General features: G+C 43.5%; 1 protein-coding gene across 1 annotated transcript in view; it reads right to left on the reverse strand.

Moving 5' to 3' along the window:
* The window catches only part of LOC100380636 (5'-3' exoribonuclease 2), a 29,229-nt gene extending 26,168 nt beyond the window's left edge, over positions 1-3,061 (reverse strand). Inside the window, exons 1-7 of the mRNA XM_014204881.3 lie at positions 2,815-3,061; positions 1,847-1,974; positions 1,440-1,551; positions 1,189-1,300; positions 989-1,047; positions 676-765; positions 123-195 (exon numbers count right to left, since the gene is read on the reverse strand). Coding sequence (XP_014060356.1) covers positions 123-195; positions 676-765; positions 989-1,047; positions 1,189-1,300; positions 1,440-1,551; positions 1,847-1,974; positions 2,815-2,889 — 649 coding nt within the window. The 5' untranslated portion in view covers positions 2,890-3,061. The remainder of the gene's footprint in view (positions 1-122; positions 196-675; positions 766-988; positions 1,048-1,188; positions 1,301-1,439; positions 1,552-1,846; positions 1,975-2,814) is intronic.
* Positions 3,062-19,420: the final 16,359 nt, after the last annotated feature.

Here is a 19,420-nt window from a genome sequence, read left to right on the forward strand (position 1 = left end):
AATAAAAGTTGCACTGAGACGGAAGGCCATTTGAGACTTTGTAATATGCCTGGCAAAAATCACAATGTCACAAATGACCTTTAAAAAAGCGTCAATAACCACATATTGAAAATGACTCATACCTCTCTGTCGCCTGATATAGTCCATGATCTTATGCTCCCCCTCACCAGGGACACTGGCGTCAGACAATATGACCTAAAACGAATGTTTTCATATGAACAATGATAGCAATATTCAATGCATATGACCATGTCAGACTTGACCTTGGTTTAATTTCCAATAAGCACATCTTGAGAAATGTTCTAAAAGGCAGGGCTGCCCAACCCTCTTCCTGGAGCTCTACTGTCCTGTAGGATTTCAGTCCAACCCTAATTTAGCATATCTGTTTCAGCTAGTTAAGGTCTTGTTCAGCAGCTAATTAGTAGAATCAGGTGTGTTAAATTAGGGTTGGACTGAAAACCCACAGGACTGTAGATCTCCAGGAAGAGGGTTGGGCAGCCCTGTTCTAAGGCCATAACAAGTCTGAGCAGAAGAACTGACCAACATAACACTTAAAAACGATTCAGCTTGAGGTCAAAACGTGTCAGCTTTTTAATAAATTAAAGACCACCAATGCATTAGAATTTGTTGTGCTCTTTTTCGGAGATGCTATCACCTTTTTGCAATAATACTTACTGTAATGTTACGCCATCCAGGGTCATTACTGAGTCTGTCTGCAATGTAGTAACGGAGACACTTTGCAAGGTTGTCCATGAACTCTGTGCCCTAGAGAATATTCAAATTAATAATAATGCATTTCCAGAGAGTATTCACAATTTAGCAGTCTGACAAAAATGTGTCAAAAAGTACCAGGGGCAAGTTCCTCTGCAATCAGAGATCTCAGCTTTAGCGCACCGTCATGAAGACTTTTTACACTGCAAAATATTGGCGACAGTAACACAGCCTTAGAAAATATTGTTATTCTACAAGAAAAGCCTCAAATACTTACTGGGGTGATACAGTTACTGTCAAATCTCTCCTTGATCTCATCAGGTGGAAGATACCCTCCTAAAACGTGAAGATTAAAAAGTTGTTACATATATTTTGTATGTAATTCTGTTATGGCAAATATTTGTAATTAAATGTGCTTAACAGTCTAAATGCTATTGGAACGATAAAGTATAGACAGTTTTCTGAAAATATATGCACCTCTCCCGAGGATCTCCTCTCGGATGCGGGATTTCTCCTCAACCAGTTCCACACCTTCCTTGGAGGCGCGGAATCGCCTGGACCGCTGCTGGTTCATTTTGGCACGAGGGGCCTGTTCAGAGATAAACAGATTGTCACAACTGCTGCACAGGTCATTGGCCAACATATTGTTTGAACAAAACTGTAGGATATCTAAAAGGGATTAATAGAAAAATGTTTCTCTCTGATGAAAAGAAAGCAGCAGAACTTACCACTCCATCAATAGCCATGTAAAGAACCCTTCTGGGCCGCACAATGTTGAAGAGCCGATCCATGTATTCAAAGATGGCAACCATCATTTCATCTTCATTTTTGGGTGCAGCCCTGTGAAAGTGAAGTGGAGTTTTAGAGGGTTAATACTAGATTAACATCACAACTCAATGTAATACACAAGAGTACTACCATAGAGATTCATAGCTATTGACTGTATTCCAAATGGCACAGTATTCCCTATATACTGCACTACTTTTGACCAGCGCTCTATGGGACCTGGTCAAAGGTACACTATAAAGTGTATTATAAAGTTTCTGTACAGCACTGTGACATCAGCTGATTTGATTGATATAAAGGGAATATGGTGGCATTTGGGACAATGCTATGTTCTGTGAGGAGGACTCACTTGTCTTCAGGATGTGTACAGGGGTGAATGATCCCATTCATGTCCAAGTACAAATTGTCAAACTCCACTTCATTTGGATTCGGTTTACTGGTATCAACAGGAATCCGTACACCGTTGCATTCCTTGGACTGTGAGTAAAGGGAAGATGAAACCAAAATTAATTAAACATTATTGGAATGACACAACTAATGATAACCTTATTTATGTAACATTACTTGGCTATGCCATGCATAAGACTCTGCCAACCGTTCTCTAGTCATAGCATTGACTGGCCTTCTAGTTTCCGTTTGTTTGCAAACCAATGGAAAGCCAACTCGACTCTTGCGCAACGACACACGCAGTAAAAGCTCTGAAAGCGAGTTTGTCACTCAAGTCGTTTCACAATGAATTATTCTCAGCCCCAGACAATTAAACACCGATTTACGATGGAACTGAGTGGCGACTAGTTATTAATTAAGCTAATAAGAAAACGTATTTTAGTGCCCAAAGAATCACACGACATTGTTCTGTGTAACGTTGTGTTATTTTTTTGGGGTGCTGAAGTCAGTTTTCTGATAAACTTCCTTTAATGTTACGTCGGAGCTCCAGTCACCGATAAACTCCACAATTTACGATGGAGTTGGCCATCTTAGCCCAAGGCTAGACTGGCCCTGTGATAATGACGTGCATGTGTACCCATCTAAATTGCAAGTAGCATAGTTGGTGCGTTGTCTTGCTAACGTCAGTTGCGTGCATCCCATACATTGTTCATTCAATCTAAAAATGCTATGTTAATGTTACACTACTCATATCGTTAAGAGAAATAATAGCTAGTTAGGTAATTTTATATCTAAAGTGCAGTAACGTTCGTACCTGTGCTAACAAACACCTTACAGGAATAAATAGCATATAATTATTACACGGCCTTTAAAATGCGCAACACTAGCTAGCGCTACCAATCGGCTAGCTGGCTACAAACAAAGACGTACCCTCTCCTCAGTACAATGGACAACAATCGTAGAATATTTCCGACTCAACCAACGAAAAAATGCGGGGACTCCCATCTCCCGTAGTTTCACAATACGCTACACACGGCTATAAATTATGACATAAGTTTAAAACGACTTGGTTAAAACAACGGCTGGAGAAATAGCTAGCTGTTCTGCTAGCTACGCGTTTCCAAATAAACTACTGATCACGGTTGATTTCCGGGTTATAGGGATTTCATCTTCCGGGAGCCATTTTGCACAAGTGAGGAATTTAATAGCGCGCCACCGCGAATTCAAAAATACCTCAGTGATTCAAACCATAAAGAGGAGAACGCTGTGGTATTACATGTTGAAACGTTCAAATGTTGCGTTCATAACCAAGTGGAAATGTTGTGTTTACCACATACGATACGACTGAGAAAAACCCACTTTAACGCCCCTCCAACGTTTAACTTTTATTAATATGGTTTTTGAACACTATAATTAGTTTACAAGCATGATAGCTGTACTTTTAGTTTTTGGTTTTACCAGCTTGTTGGCAATTAGCTAATCTGAGTTTCTCAATGAGTTCTACTAATGAAACTAACACCCTGTGTGTGTTGTTTGAACAGGTATAAAGCTAAGGTTGGTGATTTACTGCCACCTGCAGTTCACAGAAAGCTCTGAGGGGAGGATGGCTCATAATAATGGCTGGAATGGAGTCAATGGAACAGTATCAAACACATGGAAACCATGTGTTTGGTGTGTTCGATAACATTCCATTGATTCCGTTCCAGCCATTACTATGAGCCTGTCCTCCCCAAGGTAGCACCGGCCTCCTGTGCTTCAGTTATGGGGCTCCTGAGTGGCGCAGCAGTCTAAGGCACTGCATATCAGTGCTTGAGGTGTCACTACAGACACAGTGGTTCAAATCCAGGCTGCATCACAACCGGCCGTGATTGGGAGTCCCATAGGGCGGCGCACAATTGGACCAGTGTCGTCCAGGTTTGGCTGGTGTAGGCCGTCATTGTAAATAAGACTTGCCTAGTTAAATAAATTAAATAGGAATGTTTTTTCATGAGTAGGCCTATAATGCATTGGTCCATCCCTCCTGATGACCTGGAAGGAATCATATAATCCTTCCTTAACCCATAGTAAGTCCCACCCTGTTGGCTACTTAAAAATGGTGGAAGTCCTCAATGGTGCTGCCCATGCTAAAACAGACTTTTGGGCACTAAAGTCTTCTATCTATCTCTATGGCTGTAACAGGGTAGAGGATGGATGCCTCTGAATTATGATACACTCATGGAACGTTTCCATTGAGGATTTACCCCTGTGTTTTACCCAAAAGGATCAGACTTTTCTGTTTCCATCTACATGGGCCGGCACACTTGTCTCACTGGGCCATGGCTCTGGCGGACCTGCTCTAACTTGGGTCCAAGGCAAGGCCCTGAGTACTTTTCAGCTTGCATTCACATAACAATGGCCAGGGTTGGGTAGGTTACTTTCTATATGTAATCCGTTACTAGTTACCTGTCAAAAATATTAATCAGTAGGTTAATTTAACTTTTGGATTACCCAAACTCAGTAATGTAATTGTATTACTTTCAGTTACTTTCTCCTTAATAGGAATTAGAAGAAGACAAAAAGGATCCATCAAACGTGTTTGGTGTGTCATCATAGTGGTCTCAAACTTATACTTACGCCTTTTTTCAACGCTGAATTGAAGGTCCTTTCTAAATGTAAAAGTAATCCAAGAAGTAATCATCTAGTTTTTCAAAAGTATCTGTAATCTGATTACAATATTTAGCTGGTAATGGCGACATCCTGGTTGTCTTGGGGGCTGCCATCCTGACCTCGAGACAGAAGCCTTCCGTGATGGTGGCCTCGGGGGGTCCCATTCTGACCTTGCCACTCGGGTGAGGAAACCGTTGCATTGTCCAATGGTCCAGGGCTGGGAGGAGGAGTAACCAAGTAACCAATGTCAGAAAATCGTTCCAGAACTGTGCATGGGCCTTCCCACTGGCTCATGAGTTTTGGGCTCTTTTGCTTGATTCCTGCTTCCAACAAGCGATGCTGTAAAGAGTGTCCAGACGCTGCTGAAGGTGGAGGAGGTACTCCAAGCCTGTGGCTCTTGGAATCTCGGGCTCCGGAGGTCTTCCAAAGGACAAGTCTGCCAGTGGACTCCTGCACTGTCTGCATAAACCGTTCACTTAATTCTGATTAAACCATTCAACAAGCCCATTGCTTTGGGGAGATGGAGGAGGTCCTTGTCTTGCGTACCCCCAGCGTCTCACAGACTTTGTTGAACACCTTAGCTTCAACATTTCTCCCCTGATTGCTGTGGAGTTCTTCCGGTGCTTCAAATTGGCAGAACATACCCACCAGCTTGTTGGCAGTAGTTGTGGTGCCCTGGCCGGGGACCTCATAGGTCTCTGGCCGCTTGGTAAAGTAGTCCATGGCCACAAGTACATAATGGTTGCCCTCCGTCATGGGGAAAGGACCCAGGATGTCCACCCCAACCCGCTCCATGGGGGCCCCCACCTGGTATTGCTGCACCGGGGCATGGGAGCATCCAGTTGGTCCTTTGTGGGCAGTAAAGGTGTCGCAGGTCTACACATACTGTTCCGTGTCTTGACGACAGCCAGCCTAGTAGAGTTTCCCTCAGAGGCATTGGAGGGTATTTTGTGTACCCAAAGTAGACTTCCCAAACCGACCCATGGATAGCTCTGAGGGCATGGGCACACATGGAACGAGGCACGAGCCGCTGCCACACCACTGAGTTGCCTGCTAGTTTACTCCATATTCGAAACAGCACACCATTGTGAATGGCAAGGTCGTCCCACTGGGAGTAGTAGGCCTTGGCTTCGGGGCACAGGGGTGAGACACTGTTCCATGCAGGCCATTGGTTGGTCTCCAACCAACCCTTCCCACTTGTCAGCACTGAGTCATCTTCCTGCTCCCACTTCAGGTCTTGGTCATTCCAGGTCTCTAAGGGTGCTGAGCTCCTGTATGCCGCCTGAATTGCCACCACTGTGGGCAGGAGACCCTCATTTTGTTCCAAGCGTGGGCAGTGCTTCCAGTCTTCCTCTTCACATGACTGACAATGCATCAGCGTTTGTGTGGAGATGACCAGCCCGGTGTTGCATCTGGCAGTCATACTCCTGTAGCTCTTCTATCCAGAGATCCACCTGGCACTGTGGTTCTTGGAAGTTGAGGATCCAGGTGAGTGAGGCATGGTCTGTACGAAGGAGAAACTGGGTCCAGTAGAGCTCGGGTCGGAAATGATGGAGTGCATCGACCATAGCCAACAACTCTCGCCGGGTGACACATTAGTTGCACTCAGCACGGTTGAGGCTCTGACTTTAGAAGGCCACTACCCGTTCCTCATCCGGCCACTCCTGTGAAAGAACAGCCCCAATGCACACATTGCTGGCATCTGTGTCCACGATGAATGGGTGCTGAGTGTTGAGATATTCCAGGACTGGAGCCTTGATAAGGGCATCCCACAGTTCAGAGAATGTGGCCGTGCAGTCCTCATCCCAGTTGAACTACTAGTCCTTGTTTGAAAGGTGGTGTAGAGGGCTGGCTACTGTTGAAAAGTCCCCGATGAACCTCTGATAGTAATAATCTAGGCCAACAAAACTTCTCAACTTAAAGAGGTTCTTGGGGTTTGGCCAGTGCTGAACCTCCACCACCTTGCCTGGATCAGTTGCAACTCCTTCGTCCCCGACAACATGGCCTACGAACTTGACCTCCTGCTGCAGTAGGTGACACTTCTTTGGTTGGAGCTTGAGTCCAGCCTGCTGGATGGCAAGTAGAACTTCCCACAGCTTTTGCAGAGATCCTTGGAAATCTGCTGCATGCACAAGGACATCCAGGGACTTTGTTGCCAGCACTAGCTCTATAAGACGCTCAAAGGTTGGCAGAGCGTTGCAGAGCCCGAAGGGCATCACGGTGAACTGCCACAGTCCTTCTCCAATCGAGAAGACGGTTTTCGGCCTGGATTCAGGGGCAAGCTCCACTTGCCAATAACCGCTGCGGAGATCAAGGCAGTGGTGGGAAAAAGTACTCAAATCTCATACTTGAGTAAAAGTAAAGATACCTTAATAGTAAAAGTCACCCAGTAAAATACTACTTGAGTAAAAGTCTAAAAGTATTTGGTTTTATATATACATAAATACACTGCTCAAAAAAATAAAGAGAACACTAAAATAACACATCCTAGATCTGAATGAATGAAATAATCTTATTAAATACTTTTCTCTTTACATAGTTTAATGTTCTGACAACAAAATCACACAAAATAATCAATGGAAATCCAATTTATCAACCCATGGAGGTCTGGATTTGGAGTCACACTCAAAATTAAAGTGGAAAACCACACTACAGGCTGATCCAGCTTTGATGTAATGTCCTTAAAACAAGTCAAAATGAGGCTCAGTAGTGTGTGTGGCCTCCACGTGCCTGTATGACCTCCCTACAATGCCTGGGCATGCTCCTGATGAGGTGGCGGATGGTCTCCTGAGGGATCTCCTCCCAGACCTGGACTAAAGCATCCGCCAACTCCTGGACAGTCTGTGGTGCAACGTGGCGTTGGTGGATGGAGCGAGACATGATGTCCCAGATGTGCTCAATTGGATTCAGGTCTGGGGAACGGGCGGGCCAGTCCATAGCATCAATGCCTTCCTCTTGCAGGAACTGCTGACACACTCCAGCCACATGAGGTCTAGCATTGTCTTGCATTAGGAGGAACCCAGGGCCAACCGCACCAGCATATGCTCTGGCGAGCACATGGAGGGCTGTGCGGCCCCCCCAAAGAAATGCCACCCCACACCATGACTGACCCACCGCCAAACCGGTCATGCTGGAGGATGTTGCAGGCAGCAGAACGTTCTCCACGGCGTCTCCAGACTCTGTCACGTCTGTCACATGTGCTCAGTGTGAACCTGCTTTCATCTGTGAAGAGCACAGGGCGCCAGTGGTGAATTTGCCAATCTTGGTGTTCTCTGGCAAATACCAAACGTCCTGCACGGTGTTGGGCTGTAAGCACAACCCCCACCTGTGGACGTCGGGCCCTCATACCACCCTCATGGAGTCTGTTTCTGACCGTTTGAGCAGACACATGCACATTTGTGGCCTGCTGGAGGTCATTTTGCAGGGCTCTGGCAGTGCTCTTCCTGCTCCTCCATGCACAAAGGCGGAGGCAGCGGTCCTGCTGCTGGGATGTTGCCCTCCTACGGCCTCCTCCACGTCTCCTGATGTACTGGCCTGTCTCCTGGTAGCGCCTCCATGCTCTGGACACTTCGCTGACATACACAGCAAACCTTCTTGCCACAGCTCGCATTGATGTTCCATCCTGGATGAGCTGCACTACCTGAGCCACTTGTGTGGGTTGTAGACTCCGTCTCATGCTACCACTAGAGTGAAAGCACCGCCAGCATTCAAAAGTGACCAAAACATCAGCCAGGAAGCATAGGAACTGAGAAGTGGTCTGTGGTCACCACCTGTAGAACCACTCCTTTATTGGGGGTGTCTTGCTAATTGCCTATAATTTCCACCTGTTGTCTATTCCATTTGCACAACAGCATGTGAAATTTATTGTCAATCAGTGTTGCTTCCTAAGTGGACAGTTTGATTTCACAGAAGTGTGATTGACTTGGAGTTACATTGTGTTGTTTAAGTGTTCCCTTTATTTTTTTGAGCAGTGTATTAAAAGTTAATGTAATTGCTAAAATATACTTACGTATCAAAAGTAAAAATGCAATAGCCAGGGTCACACGCCAACACTCAGACATAATTTAAAAACAAAGCATTTGTGTTTAGTGAGTCTGCCAGATCAGCGGCAGTAGGGGTGACCAGGGATGTTCTCTTGATAAGTGTGCGAATTGGACCATTTTTTGTCCTGCTAAACATTCAAAATGTAGCAAGTACTTTTTGGTGTCAGGGAAAATGTATGGAGTAAAAAGTACATCATTTTCTTTAGGAATGCAGTGAAGTAAAAGTTCTTAAAATATAAATAGTAAAGTACAGATATCCCAAAAAACGACTTATGTAGTACTTTAGAGTATTTTTACTTAAGTACTTTACACCACTGGATCAAGGGAACTGAACTACCATGACGCTGTGATGTAGTCCAGTGCATCATCTATGCACGGGAGGGGATAGAAATCCTTCTGGTCACATAGTTCAGCTGTCTTTAGTCTGCACAGAAGTGCCATGAGCCGTCCTTTTTCTTGACTGGGGACCGCCCAAAGGCTGTTGAATGGTTTGATGAACCCTGTCGGCGCCATCTCCCGGATCTTCTGTGCCAGTGGCAAGCGATGGGGCCGCAAACGAATAGGTGCTGTGTCGCCAGTATTGATAGAATGCTGTACCAGACTGGTTCTCCAGCAGTCTTCGTCTCGTGCTGCAAAGTCATCCACAAACTCTGCAAGCAGTGCTTCCAACTTATCCTGCTACCCAGGCTCCAGCCCTTCTGAACACCTCTGCTTTAGTTCCTGCACAGCTTGCCGGGTAGCTACCGAAGGTACGTCCACCGTGCCACTGGTCACCTGTTGGGGAAGGATCTTTGTGGGGCTGTCTGTCACCAATTCCTGCCGGGTCACCTGCGGCTGCCGTTGTCTTCTTCAATTGATCCAAAGTTCCATCCCGTCTTTCATCTGGAGTTTTGTGTTCCAACATCTAGGTATGCCCCTGCTTGATTGAGTAAATCAACTCTAGGATGCAGTCATCTTGGATATAGGCCAACCAGGACTCATGCTCCAATGAGACAAGGATAAGAAATTACCACTAAAGACCTCCGGCCATTCATGTCCACGAGCTCCCCTGCCACATTGCAAAGACGTACCAAGATAGGGGTCCAACCCAGAGAGGAAGGGCCCACTGTGTCTGGAAGAACACCAGGCCCGAACAAGGGATATTGTGGAACCAGTGTCAATCAATGCCTGGCAGGCCTCACCGCTGATGCTGCATGGAAGGTAGAGGTCCTATGTCTGGCCCAAATGACCAACTCAACTGCCGGTTCAACAAGGGTTCAGGGGACTGGGATGGTGTTCCCCTCACGTCATCACCCCCCTGGTGTTTCCCTTCGACTCAGGAGCAGGCAACGGCTAAGGTGTGGCTTCACAGTGGCAAGCGATGTGGCCTTTCTGCCCACAGCGGAAACAAAACCTCAGGCTGGCGTTGACCTCTCAAAGTGGACCATCTTGGGGTCTGCTGCCGGTGTTACACCTTGTCTTGACAGACCACCTTATTGGAGTCACTGTTTGTCTCCACCTATGTTTCTACCTGCTGTGTCCTTGGGGTAACCCGACTCTCAGGGCCAAGACATTTTCTGCTCTTCCTGCATCTTCCGGGGCCTTTTTCCATGCAGCCAGATGCACATGCTGTTGGAGCCTCTCTGGAGTCAAGGCCCGGAGGAAGTCATGTAGGGCCAGTACATCTTGATCAGCCTGATAGCTTCTTCCGCATACTCTCGCTGGAATCTCCTCTAATGCCAAAACTCTGCCTCAAGGTGGTAGTTAGGGCAGTGGAATCCCTCTGCTGTTCAGAGCTGAGGTCTAGTAGGGCCTGTAAGGCACGACAGGGCAAGCTGCACAGCCATTTCCTCTTTAGCCCATCCATTTTGCCATGAACGCCGCTGTGCAAGACATTGAGGCACTGCACCTTCCTCCAGGTGGCGCTGTGGGGCATGGTGAATCGGGAAACCTCCACTGGCTTGGAGTAGGCTGTCCTGGTATGAGCCCTCTGTTGTAGGATTCGTGGCCGAGTTGCCTGTTCCTCCCAGGTGCCACTCATCCTCCTTCACTCGCGTCCATGACTATTTTAACAATGGAACTCTAGAAGGCTCTTTGGTGTCACTTATGTCAGAGCAGAAACTATACCATGAGGTCCAAGGAACTGTCCGTAGATCTCTGAGATAGAATCGTGATGAGGCGTATATCTGGGGAAGGGTATAAAACAATTTCTAGAGTGTTGAAAGTTTCCAAAAGCACAATGGTCTCCATCACTGGGAAATGAAATAAATATGGAAATACTACCAGACTCTGCCTAGAGCTCGACCTCCAACCAAACTGAGCAACCAGGAACGAATGACCTTGGTCAGGGAGGTGACCAAGAACCCAATGACCACTCTGACAGGATTTCAGAGTTCCTTGGCTGAGATGGGAGAACCTGCCAGACGGACAACAGTCTCTACAGCACTTCACAAAATGGGGCTTTATGGGTGTCACTCCTGAGAAAAAGGCACATGACAGCACACAAAAGATGTGAAAGACTGAGAACATAAGGCTAAAGATTCTGTGGTCTGATGAGACAAACTTTTTACTCTTTGGCCTGAATGCAAAGCACTATGTCTGGAGAAAACCAGTCACAGCTTCATCGCCGTGAGGCATAGTGGTGGCAGCATCATGCTATGTGAATGCTTTTCAGGGACTGGGAGACTGGTAACGATAAAGGGAACAATGAATGGAGCCAAATACAGGCACATCCTTAATGAAAACTGCTTCAGAGTACAAACAACCTTAGACAGGGGGCGATGATTAACGTTCCAACAGGACAATGACCCCAAGAATACAGCCAAAGCAAATCTGGAATGGCTTCAGTACAAGAATGTGACAGTCCTTGAGTGGCCCAGCCAAAACCCAGACTTGAATCCCATTGAACATTTGTGGAAAGACTTGAAAATTGCGGTTCCCCGCCGCTCACCATTTAGTTTAACAGAGCTTGAGAAAATCTGCAAGGAAGAATGGGAGAAAATCTCCAAGTCCAGATGTGTAAAGCTGATACAGACATACCCAATACAACTCAACGCTGTAATCGCCGCTGAAGGTGCTTCTACAAATTATTGACTCAGAGGTGTGAATACTTATGTAAATTAAATATATTTCTGTATTTAATTTTCAATACATTTGCTAACATTTCTAAAAATGTATTTTCACTTTGTTATTATGGGTTATTGTGTGTAGATGGTTGAGAAAAAAATCGATTTAATCCATTTTGAATTCAGGCTGTAATATAACAAAATTTGTAAAAAGTCAAGGGGTTTGAATACTTTCTGAAGGCACTGTATATATAACATGGTTATAATAGTGCTTATTTTTCTATGTATTATTCTGAATGCAATACAGCTGTTTTAAGAAACATCCTGTACTTTGCATCATGTAGTCAACTCGTAACATATACAAATCTAATTTGTCATTTGTCATGATTAAGGCATTTGAGACATGAGAAACAGACCAAAATGACAGACAAAAACAACCCAGACAAACATAATGGTTGTAAAATTATAATTCAAGATTTTGTGGTATAGCCTAGGTGAAATTGCAGCACACTGTTCCTCTGTATCTAGGGATAATTCCAAATTGATTATAACAATAACAATGTGTTGCACCAGGAGAATAGCTACAAAAGCATTTTAGATAGAAAATGGGAGCTTCTCTATTCTGCATGGTCCCCTTCAGGAGAAAAAGTCCATCAGCTGTTCCACTTCAGAAAGCAATGGACTGATTTCAAGACTATTGATGGAAAACACTGTCCTACTCCAATTCTCAATTTCCATAAACATTTACGCTGTTTCATTTTGTGGGGAATTTGAGTAAGATTTAGCCAATGATCTGAGTGTCTGAGACGGACACACAGAGATGAATGTGGGAATATGCTGCAAATCATTTTAGGCATTTCAGACTCAGTGTTCTCGAACATATCATTTATATTTCACTGGGCAAGGCTTGTTAGATGTTGAAACTAATATGGGTAACATAATCTGTTAGTGACCGATAGTATTAGGGGCCAGCAGAGGTTTTGCTACATATAGAAATATTATGCTCCAAAACAAGAAATACTGTACGTGATAATGGTGACTATTACCCCACTATATTCATAGAATTCAGATTTTAATATAGAAATATATATTTTAAAATCAAATCTTAAAATATTCACTGGGCTTAAACAAGTCTAAAACAGGCTCCTGGAATTGGGTACCCAATGCAACCTATGGAAAATTATACTGGCGATGCATGTAATAAATTCTTCACTCATATTGTAAAGATACGTAAAGCTTTGTTTAACCTACACACTTTGAAAAGTGATCCATCTCAAAACCATATGTTATGTCAAAGTTTTCGGGCAGCTTAAAGGCTTTTGTTGCAAAGGCAAGAAAAGAAAAAAGTTGACGCTTTCAACAAAACACTTGATGACACACAGATATTTGTATTTTACAGCCAGGTAGCTTAGCAGTTAAGAGTTTTGGGCCAGTAACCGAAAGGTCACTGGTTTGAATCCACGACCAGACATGGCCCAAATTTGAGGCCTCTATGCCAAATACAATGCATTTACAGTCCTTTGTGAGGGGCCGATTCATTAAGTCATTGGTTTCCAGTAGCAGTTCCGGTAGAAATGGTCACATTGGTAATACAATAGAACTTACATTATTTCAAGCAACTCATAACATTACTTTTGATAATCCATTAACTTGTTGACATATTATACTGCAATAATATCACATGACACATACACACACTACACAGTACATACTATTCAATACAGAATAAATGTGAACAAAGTGAATGCGTAATCAAAGTAACAATTCAGTGAGTCTTCCTATACTTTATACTGACTTTATTGTCCCCATGCGGAAATTTTGTTGCAGTGTCATGTACATGTTTAAAGTGGCGTTTAAATACAAAACAAAATTGACAATACAACTTTAAGACATAAATTCTATATTCTTTATTGTAAATTTGTTACATACAGTACAGTCTGTTTAGATAGCAATTTTGTTGAGCACATGTTATTCAAAGCTGTTTTTCATCCAACTATTTATCTCTTCTTGCTTCTTTTGATTAGCAGATTTGTGAGCTGGGATGCCTACACATGAAAAGCTCAGTGTGAATTCAGATGTACAAAAAATCTATTTATGTCTTCAAGGTTTCCGATGGGGCCCTGAGCTCCTTTGAGATGTCTACACATCCAAGCCTCTTTGAATCTGTTTCTGCTCATTGCTGGGCCAAGATAAAGAGAACCAGTGGCGATGTTCCATTACATGACACATACACAGTTATAGTCTACTTTGAACAACTACTAGAACAAAACATGTCTCTTTGAGTGTTTTCAGTGTCAAGGAACCGGAGAAAGAAAAAAGTACGCCTTGATCATCCTCTGTACCTGTGCAACCTTTATTTTACATCGCACTCTACTTATCATACAATTTCTTCTTGGTTATCATGTTTGAGGGATCATAAGAAGATCCATAAAAATAATGTAATTGTCTGCTAATACAGATCTTAATTTGATCACCCTATTGAGAAGAACTTTCCTGCAAGGCAGAACATTTAAAACATGTAGTTGATTTTAGGTTTAAAAAAAGCTTTTGAAGTCTTGTTATGCATATAACCCACATAATAATTCAAATTTCCTGTTGCTGCAGGATAATTTTCAGGATTAGTTTCTGCAGGATTATTTTTCAAATTAAGATCCTACATCTGTAGGAGGAATTATACTATTTTCACAAATTACCCTTTTGTCACGTGTGCTCCCTCTCCGGCCTCTAGGTCACCAGGCTGCTCGTTAGGATGCACACCCGTCTCCAGCGTTAGGCGCATAATGACACTCACCTGGACTCCATCACCTCCTTGATGTCACTACCTTTTGGTTTCTTCCCCAGTCGTCCTTGTTCCTGTTTCATGTCGGTGCGCTGTTCATGTTTTGTTCATTTATTTATTAAATGTTATCACTCCCTGAACTTGCTTCCTGACTTTCAGCGTGCATCGTTAAACCTTTTTTATCCACAGTTACCTGTACAATAGGTTGCAGTAGTAGAGGATGGTTTAGGTCTGTAGGAGGAAAGATTATTACATTTCCGATATGCAAGACCATCATTAAAAAGATCTACTTGAACTACTGTACAATAAAACAGCCAGAGAGAGACTGTATCAAATCAGCCCCTTGGCCTCAATGTGTAGCAGTTTTAAAAGTGTAGCCAGACTCTATATGGAAGAAAATGTGGCATACCAAACAAGCCAAAGCCAGCATGCCAGTGTAAAGTTTTAAGTTGATACAGTAAGTGCAAGGATGGCATTACAAGTTCATTGCAAATAGAGAAGAGTGGGAATTTCTGTTAATTTTCTCAATGAGTCAACCCTTAAATGTGTTGCAACACAAAGTGAATTTACCAGTATTTACATCAAAGCTAGCCTGGCACCCCTGTCTACTTTCAAAAGTAGTTCCATTTTTTTTATCTCCAGCTTTTGAGTAGAGACGGCAGTTTGACGAACACAGGATTCGATCCACAGGGATATGTTGTTTTGATCATATAGACAGACAGTTGTCCCATGTGTATTTTGCATCTGAATCCTCTCAATGCTGTTCTCAAATGGCAGCTCTACCTACAAGTGTGACTATGACCAAGGTTAAAGAGTAGCAATCATGAGGATGGAATTTACATAAGATTTGTGATGGCTTTGCCATTCACCGCTGTCTCTTCAACAGGAAACACACCCAACGGGTTGCTGTTCACGAATCATTGTTTGTCTTTCACCTACAGTATTTATTTTGAAGGTTGGTAAGATGTACCCAGGAATAGGACAAATATAAGCACCCACCAAATTATTTAAATTATACTAGAACATGAATTCAATTTCTGGCAAAGCCCTGATGGAAATGAGTACATTTGAGCGGCTTCATGGGTTACTACAGCGCCGATGAACCAAACTGCTGCGGATTCCTCTCTTAGTAGCTGAATACAAAACCTATAATATCTCATTGCATTTCAACTTAACATTCTTTTAATCCCTCCATTTATCCATCTTTGTGACAACAAAAGGAATTATCTGAATAAATGCTCTGCTTTCGATGCCGAGCAGTGCGGTTGTGAAAAGGCTCAAGGTTTCTTGTGTTGATACATTGATCGTGCTCTAAAACCTTGCTGGCTTTTTCCTGGTCAGGTAAAACGTATTAAATATCTGAAATAGTTTGTTGCATATCTTGACGATATTAGTGTGTAGTGATTTCTATCTGGTCCTACTAATAGCAAAGCTTTTCCGGTGAGCCATACTCTGCATAACAGATCAACCTCTATCTATCATTGACACTCAGCAAATTTGAACAGTACTACCTGTTGTATTTTAGCATCCATCCAGCTCTGCTTGGTCCTCTCTGGAGAACAGTTAGCAAAGACTAAAACTTATGTTGACCGAGCAACATCTGTCACAAACATATGACGCTTTCTTTGCAGAGGCACCAACAGCTTCTTGTACATAGCATCAGGGGGTTACATTCAAGAAAGACTAAATTACGGTTACATTCAACATGTAGTAAGACTATTGTAAATTAGGAGGCTAAGCGCTAATCCTGAAATAACGTTTTCATTGTTGTGCAGGATGAGATCCTTGAGCACATGCTAGCAAACAACATATTTCAATATATTCACCGCATAAATTTGTTAAAGCCGTAGCTATATGAATTCACAACATACTTATGATGGTTACCGACCAAGTGGCCCATGATGTGACCCAAAGATGATAACATGTACTGATAACAAAATGTAAGTTAACAGTGATATCAAAGGGCACCCAGGACATCCATGGTATATATTCAGATATTCAGACATGAAAACAAGGGGATCTGTCATGTATCTTTTCATGATGCTTAATTGAAAAGGGTGGTTTGTAATGCCGCTCTGAAACACTCTCGGTGGGACGTAAAGCAGTTTAATTGGGCTAAATTGATCTGAATTGAAAGCACTCTGTTAAAAGCAAGGGAAGCCACTGGCAGTGGGCCTAGTGTGCCCAGTAATACGAACGCGTGAGGGCCCTTACCTGCCCATTAGTATGGAAATGCAGAGGATGAGCTTTGAGTATAAAGCATTTTAATAACAAACATGTTTCCCCCAGTTAGCCTTTAACTGGAGTGTGATTCAATTATTTTCAAAGGAGGGTTTGGCATGCATTTGCAGTGCACATCGGGTCCCCAGCATATAACTCTGTTCTGATCCCATTCTCAATGTCTGCCCCCTAAATGACACCCTATACCCTATGTAGTGCATTACTTTTGACCAGGGCCCATAGGGCTGTGTTCAAATGGGTCCTGGGCAAAGTAGTACACTATGAAGGGCAAAGGGTGCCATTTGGAACACTCACCATCCGATAAGGTGATGTATGTGAAAAGGCAGACGGGACGGCTCGACCCTCCCTGATCCTGGTCCAAACAGCAATGTTTGGACCACCAGTGCCCAGCACCTATGAGACAATAGGGCCTGTGTGACTGTCTGGAGGACTGTCTGGAGCACAGAGGATAGTGTCTCACTGTTTGTCCCACAGAAAGAGGAGACCTACTAGGTGCATCACAGCTGGATGTTCTCTTTCCTCAGTGCCCTGCTCTCTAGATGTATGCATTGATAGGGGATCTGATTTTCTCAATATTATCATATAGCATTGAATTGAATACTAAACTTCCCCTTTCACCAAATGTGTACTGTAGTTTCAGTGAACTTTGCTATCCCTTAATGTTTACAGTAAAGTTAATTACTGAGCTTCAATAACTTTACAACAGGTGTAGAGCCTAACTGGCATACATAAGCAGCGTGTGAGTTTCAAGTTTGGGGAAGATCATTTTCACCATAAAAATGCACCTTTATAATAATAGCATTACATGCATAATCGCATTTGTGGTCACTTTTGAGAATGGTGTTTTCCCGCTAATGGAACATTTGCGCTTATTGCCTACTGTCATGTGCGCATTACTGTGCTTATAATGTGAAGAAATAGCCTAATAATTTATCAATATTTTCAGCTAAAATGTTCTAATCTGTTGCGTCAGCCTCATTAGCTAAAAGAGTTGTTTTGATGCTAGCGGCTGTATTCATTTTGGATCTATCACATCCCACAAAGCAGAGCTCATGCCTTTCATGCAACTTCTTCAAATCATAATTAGAGTCGCATCATGCAGCCTTACAATGTATTACACATCAAAATACATAGCACAATGTTTGTTTCACAACTAAAGTTACATAAATAACTCTAAATTAAGCATTTAGGTGTACCTGTTTCTTTGTTAACCTATCAATACAGAATAGCCGCATGTGCACACTAATCCAAATCGTTTGGAGAAATAATCCTTTATATTTTATTCAGCTATGTTCAATTGTATTCTTCATACTATACAATAATATAAAGCAAATCTTGTCTGATAAATGAACTAGTGTAGCCTACAGCCATATGTCATAGCCAGATCAGGGACTAACATCAAATCAAACTTTATATGTCACATTCACCGAATACTACAAGTGTAGACCTTACCGTGAAATGCTTACTTACAAGCCCTTAACAGTACAGTTCAAGAAGAGTTAAGAAAATATTTACCAAATAAACTAAAGTAAAAAAAAAAAAAAAAAACAAAAATTTTAAAACACAACGAGGCTATATACAGGGGGTACCAGTACCGAGTCAGTGTGCGGGGGTACAGGTTAGTTGAGGTAATTTGTACATGTAGGTAGGGGTGAAGTGACTATGCATAGATAATAAACAGCGAGTAGCAGCAGTGTACAAAAAATGGGGGGGGGTCAATACAAATAGTCCATTTGATTAATTGCTCAGCAATCTTATGGTTTGGGGGTAGAAGCTGTTAAGGAGCCTTTAGGTCCTAGACTTGGCGCTCTGGTACCGCTTGCCATGCGGTTGCAGAGAAAACTTGGGTGACTGGAGTCTCTGATAATTTTTAGGGCTTTCCTCTGACACCGCCTATTATATAGGTCCTGGATGGCAGGAAGCTTGGCCCCAGTGATGTACTGGGCCGTACGCACTACTCTCTGTCGCGCCTTATGGTCAGATGCCGAGAAGTTGCCATACCAGGCGGTGATGCAACCAGTCAGGATGCTCTTGATGGTGCAGCTGTAGAACTTTTTGAGGATCTGGGGACCCATGCCAAATCTTTTCAGTCTCCTGAGGGGAAAAAGGTTTTGTCGTACCCTCTTCATGACTGTCTTGGTGTGTTTGGACCATGATAGTTTGTTGGTGATGTGGACACCAAGGAACTTGAAACTCTCGACCCGCTCCACTACAGCCCTGTCGATGTTAATGGGGGCCTGTTTGGCCCGCCTTTTCCTGTAGTCCACAATCATCTCCTTTGTCTTGCTCACATTGAGGGAGAGGTTGTTGTGCTGGCTCCACACTGCCAGTTCTCTGACCTCCTCCCAATAGGTCTCATCGTTGTCGGTGATCAGGCCTAGCACTGTTGTGTCGTCAGCAAACTTAATGATGGTGTTGGAGTTGTGTTTGGCCACGTAGTCGTGGGTGAACAGGGAGTACAGGAGGGGACTAAGTACACACCCCTGAGGGACCCCAGTGTTAAGGATCAGTGTGACAGACTTGTTGTTGCCTACCCTTACCACCTGGGGGCGGCCCGTCAGGAAGTCCAGGATCCAGTTGCAGAGGGAGGTGTTTAGTCCCAGGTTCCTTAGCTTAGTGATGTGCTTCGTAGGCACTATAGTGTTGAACGCTGAACTGTAGTCAATGAACAGCATTCTCACATAGGTGTTCCTTTTGTCCAGGTGGAAAAGGGCAGTGTGGAGTGCGATTGAGATTGAGTTATCCTTATGTTGTCCAGATGACTCAGAGTATGCTATTCTGTT

The sequence above is a fragment of the Salmo salar genome, chromosome 06, assembly GCF_965601325.2.
Source record: "Salmo salar chromosome 06, fSalSal1, whole genome shotgun sequence".
Lineage (NCBI taxonomy): Eukaryota > Metazoa > Chordata > Actinopteri > Salmoniformes > Salmonidae > Salmo > Salmo salar.